Below are 4,971 nucleotides of genomic sequence, written 5' to 3' on the forward strand. Positions count from 1 at the left end.
GCTGCTTTGACACAAATGCAAATCAAGAGGTCTTAAAAGGGTTGTAACGGGGCCAGGTGTAAGGGTATGGAAGGGAAATATTTAAGTAGCTTAAACGATCCGACCCGGCTTATTACAAAACATCTAAATAAACGAAACTACTATACAAACTAACTGACTTATAAAACCTCTAAATAAGCAAACTAACATAAATGCTTATTTCATTTTTTTTACATAAACGAACTACTGAATACATAACTGAATATACACAGACATATTTTTGGCTTTTTCCTCAAACTTTTTTTTTGAAGCATAATAATGTGATGCTTAATACTGGAACAAATGCAAATACAAAATCAAAAACAAATACAATTACAGATAAACCTAGTCAGCCGGATCGTCTCGTAACATGATGTCGGGGTTAAACAAATGAAAAATAAGTCCAAGAAAGGTTTTCTAAGGGACCCAACCCCCCGCCCCTCTCATTACCCACGCTCATATGTATAATGTATGAGGCCCAACCCCCCAGTACCCACACAATTGCTCATCCAAACGAGGCTTAACTTAATTGCCTCTATCACTTTTGCATTTTGCCAGCTACGATCCCGTAATCCATGAATATCAATGAAAGTACTCAAATGACATGTGTGTACTATATATATATATGTGTATTATATATATTTGGGGCAAATCACACACGTACAGGAGGAATAGGGTTAACGATATAAACATGTGTACCTGTCCCCATGACTCGTTATCCCCGCCTAAACGACCCCATTTTCAGCTTCTCGTTATGAAAACATTTGTGAGTAAGACTATTGAAAAGCTGAAAAACCAACCATGACCAGAAACCTATGACTTGACATTAATGGCAATAATTAATAGTTAACAACTTTGGTTTCTGAATACTCTTCGAGGTACTATCGGGTTAAAACTTTTCAAATTTCCCCTATCCCCACACTTATAAAACCTCTAAATAAACAAACTAACATAAATGCTTATTTCATTTTTTTTTACATAAACGAACTACTGAATACATAACTGAATTTGGCTTTTTCCTCAAACTTTTTTTTGAAGCATAATAATGTGATGCTTAATACTTGAACAAATACAAATACAAAATAAAAAACAAATACAATTACAGATAAACCTAGTAAGCGGGATCGTCTCGTAACATGATGTCGGGGTTAAACAAATGAAAAATAAGTCCAAGAAAGGTTTTCTAAGGGACCCAACCCCACGCCCCTCTCATTACCCACGCTCATATGTATAATGTATGAGGCCCAACCCCCCCAGTACCCACACTCTCGCTCATCCAAATGAGGCTTAACCTAATTGCCTCTATCACTTTTGCATTTTGCCAACTACGATCCCGTAATCCATGAACATCAATGAAAGTACTCAAATGACATGTGTGTACTATATATTAGATGTGTATTATATATATTTGGGTCAAATCACACACGTACAGGAGGAATAGGGTTAACGATATAAATGATGTGGTCTAAAATATACGTATTATTATATATATTTCCTATACTTTTAAGTGCTTTGAGCTAAGTTTTTATTGAACATTACTTTTATTTGGCTCATAATTGAATTTTAAATGTTTCATGATTAAGAGAGTTAAAATTGAGTATTTTTAAAAGTTTTATGAAGCAACGAGCTAAAATGAAATAATTTATCTAAATTTGAGACTAATAAATAAATAGTCAATAGATTTGACGGATTACTAGTATTATAATAAGTGTCATGCAATAGCATAATATTAGAAATATAATTAGTTTACATGAGTTATTATTCTTAAAATCAATTTACATACTTACGATTTTTATTTTTTTACAGTAAATGATAAGGTGGATGGATGTCTTGTGGGCTCATGAAATCATGAAGGGTCACCAATAATTAAAAGCCCTAGACCACTACATAACCTAAATTTTATTATATCAATCAATAAGGAAGAATAGTTTTTGGAGGGGAGTATGGCTTAGGCCGCAAGTCAGACAAGGGGTTCAAAAAGAAAATTTTTGAGGCACCATTATCAATCATATGTTTTGAGGGTCGCTCCTGTTGAATAAAAGATGGCAAGAGAACAATTCGTTGGTTTGAGCAGAGAGCGTCTGGGTTCAACACCTACTCTACCAAATATCATTATTATTGGTTTGAATTTATTATTATCTTTATGAATTCACTATTTCAACCAATTTATTTTCTTTTGTTCTTGAGTATGGTTGTTGGCAAAACCCTTAGACCGCCTAGACATATGATGAACTTTTGTTGATTTTGGATTTTGGTTTGGATTTAGTTTTTGTTATGGTTTATGACTAAGTAACAGGTTTCTTGATTTTTTGTTCGATGCATATGTGTGCTTAAGTTTGTTTGGTGAATTTTATTGTTTCACAGTTTCCTTGGTAATTGTTTGTCATATAATAGGATTCTGTTAGGTCATCTACTGTGTGTTTTTGACTAGTTTATGGTTGATTTGCAATAATACCATAGGAACAATATTAATAAATCAAGTAGACTTAAGTGTGCTGCTAATCTAAATAGCTGTAAGGTGATAGATTATATGATAAGTCTTGGTTGTTTAAATTGCTAAATTTAGTTCTTCGTAAGGAGTCCGTCTAGGTTTGATTTATCTAGTCGAGTGAATTCTTTAAACTACCTTTGATTTCTGCGCTGTAAGGTAGGATTTCTTATAGAGCTACTTGTCATAAAATAAATTAGTGACCATAAGGGAGTCTAATTAAAATCGGTAATTTTAATAGTTTATTAGGATTCCATAGGTGTCTTCTTGAGAAGGGTCAAGGGTCATGTTCGGTTTCCCATTAAGTGAATAGTTTAAGATCCCGGTTCCATAACTTAGCATTTTCCAACCATTTGACAATTGATGCATTAGAGATTCTAGCCTAGGTGGTTGTTTGTCATCATCTTATTTAAGTTTAGGTTTAAGTCGTCTTAAGTTTTATTAATTAGTTTTAATATTAGTTTAAATATAGTTATTTGTAAAATCCACTTTAATAATAATAAATAAATAGTCGTGTCAATAGTTAAGTCTAAGTTAGCTTGTTATCGTAATTTAAAGAATCTCGTGGGTTTGATATCCGGACTTACTTAGCTGTACTAGAGTCGACCGGTTCACTTGCCGGTTAGTAGTGTTAGTTAAGTTAAGAGTCTAGAATTATTACTTAGTGTCTAGATTAGCTTATTTTTAGTTAATAATTAGACTACTTTTAGCACATCAAGTTTTTGGCGCCGTTGCCGGGGACTCTTGGCTATTGCGTTTTTAGCATTACTTGGACTTATTTGTTACATACGTGCTATTTGTTTTATTTTCGTTTGAGTCGTAGGAGTCTAAGTAGTTTTTATTTTTTATTTTTGTTTTTTTTATTGTTTGTTTTGAGTCGTAGGAGTTAGGTTAATATAGTTTAGTTTAATTTCTTTTAATTAGTTTAGTTTTCTTTAATATATATTTTTTTTATTTTACTACTATTTGGTGCTCGTGATCCTTTTTGTTTAAGTTTATCTTTGCAGTGATCTTCATGGATTGTTACTACGGGGCCAGAGTTGAAGGAAATCCTCATAAAGATCAAAGAGGTTTAACTATATGGGAGTCAGAAATACAGGCAATTATGGACCACCTAGATAAAAACAGCTATCAGCCTAAATTCTGTGTGGTGTATGATAAGATGGGGAATATTATCGGTTGTAAAGACTCATCTGGCGCAATGATGGATCACATACCACATCCAGAAGAGATATTATACGATGTTTTACGTGTCACCCATAACATTAATCCAAAAGCACCACTTTCAGATATAATGGATGATTTTCGGCGAGGCTTAAAGTATCAAATACAATTTTATGAGCCGACGATCAAGTTTGAGGATATTGGGTTGCAGGATAAGACAGAGGATCGTATTCCCTCTTGGGAAGACGAGTTTAGGGATGAATTTGGTGAAGATTTGGTGGGTTCAGCCGATGTGGATGAGAGTGATTTTGACCCCGAAAGAGATCTTGAGAAGCTTGAAGTTTTGTTATTCGGGGAGCCAGTTAAGAAACAAAATGTCAAAGAGGAATCACAAGAGATATCTGAAGAATTGAAGAGTAAAGAATTGCATCTCGTTGTGAAAGAACAACCACGTCTTCACGGTAAAGTGGATATGTTTTTAGAAATAGTTGTTCGTGGATCGCCACGTAAATCAAGAGCCCCAAGAAGGAAGATATTCGGGCTCGGGAATCAAAGTGTGCCGAATTGGTCGTATTTTCAGAATTTTAATAATGGGTGGATCGAGCCGAATGCGTATTTTAGGGCCTACATGAGTTTGGAAATTAGTTTCTTCCCAACTAGCTATAAGAGGAGGGTGTTGAGGAGCACCGATGGGAAGAGGATCAAAGAGAAGCCTCCTGATTGAGGTTTCGGGAGTAAGTCTGGCTGAAGACTTTTAGTAAACTTAGCGCTTCCGGGAGGCAACCCGATACTATCTTTTTCTTCTATTTTATTTTTATTTTGGTTTTACTTCTTTGCTCTGCCGGGTGTTTCTTCTCTTACTTGCAGGTTGTTCCAAGGTTGCTTATGAGATGGTTGGTGAGATATGGTTTTAAACAAGTGTGGGGATGCCACTTGCTTCAGGATTGTTACTTTTATTCGTGAGAGATGACGTTATTTGAAGATAGCTTGTTGATCGCGTTGGAATTGGAGGGCATGTAACACGACTCACGAGGCATATCGTCAATTTACCAAGGGAGTCTGTTTCAATTTATTAGTTTATTTTTTTTATTTTATTTGTATTTTCCTTTTTCTAACATTGAGGACAATGTGAAATTTAAGTGTGGGGATGGGAAATTAATCTTTTCAGCAAAAATAAAAATTTTTGGAAAAAAAAAGTAAAAAAAAAGTGAAATTTAAATGTGGGGATCAACTAACACTTATACAATTACACTTTTAACATTTAAAGTGATAAAACAAAATAAATTATGAAACTGAAATCA

General features: G+C 34.1%; 1 protein-coding gene across 1 annotated transcript; it reads left to right on the forward strand.

The window, feature by feature from the left end:
• Positions 1–3,211: 3,211 nt before the first annotated feature.
• LOC143613419 (uncharacterized) lies at positions 3,212–4,711 on the forward strand. Its single transcript, XM_077087128.1, has 2 exons — positions 3,212–4,237; positions 4,292–4,711. The coding sequence occupies exons 1-2, from the start codon at positions 3,522–3,524 to the stop codon at positions 4,392–4,394; spliced, it is 819 nt and encodes a 272-aa protein (XP_076943243.1). The 5' UTR covers positions 3,212–3,521; the 3' UTR covers positions 4,395–4,711.
• The last annotated feature ends 260 nt before the right edge of the window (positions 4,712–4,971 follow it).

This window comes from Bidens hawaiensis, unplaced genomic scaffold (assembly GCF_021521415.1).
Source record: "Bidens hawaiensis isolate Kalapana, Puna unplaced genomic scaffold, B.hawaiensis_p1.1 tig00037336_1, whole genome shotgun sequence".
Lineage (NCBI taxonomy): Eukaryota > Viridiplantae > Streptophyta > Magnoliopsida > Asterales > Asteraceae > Bidens > Bidens hawaiensis.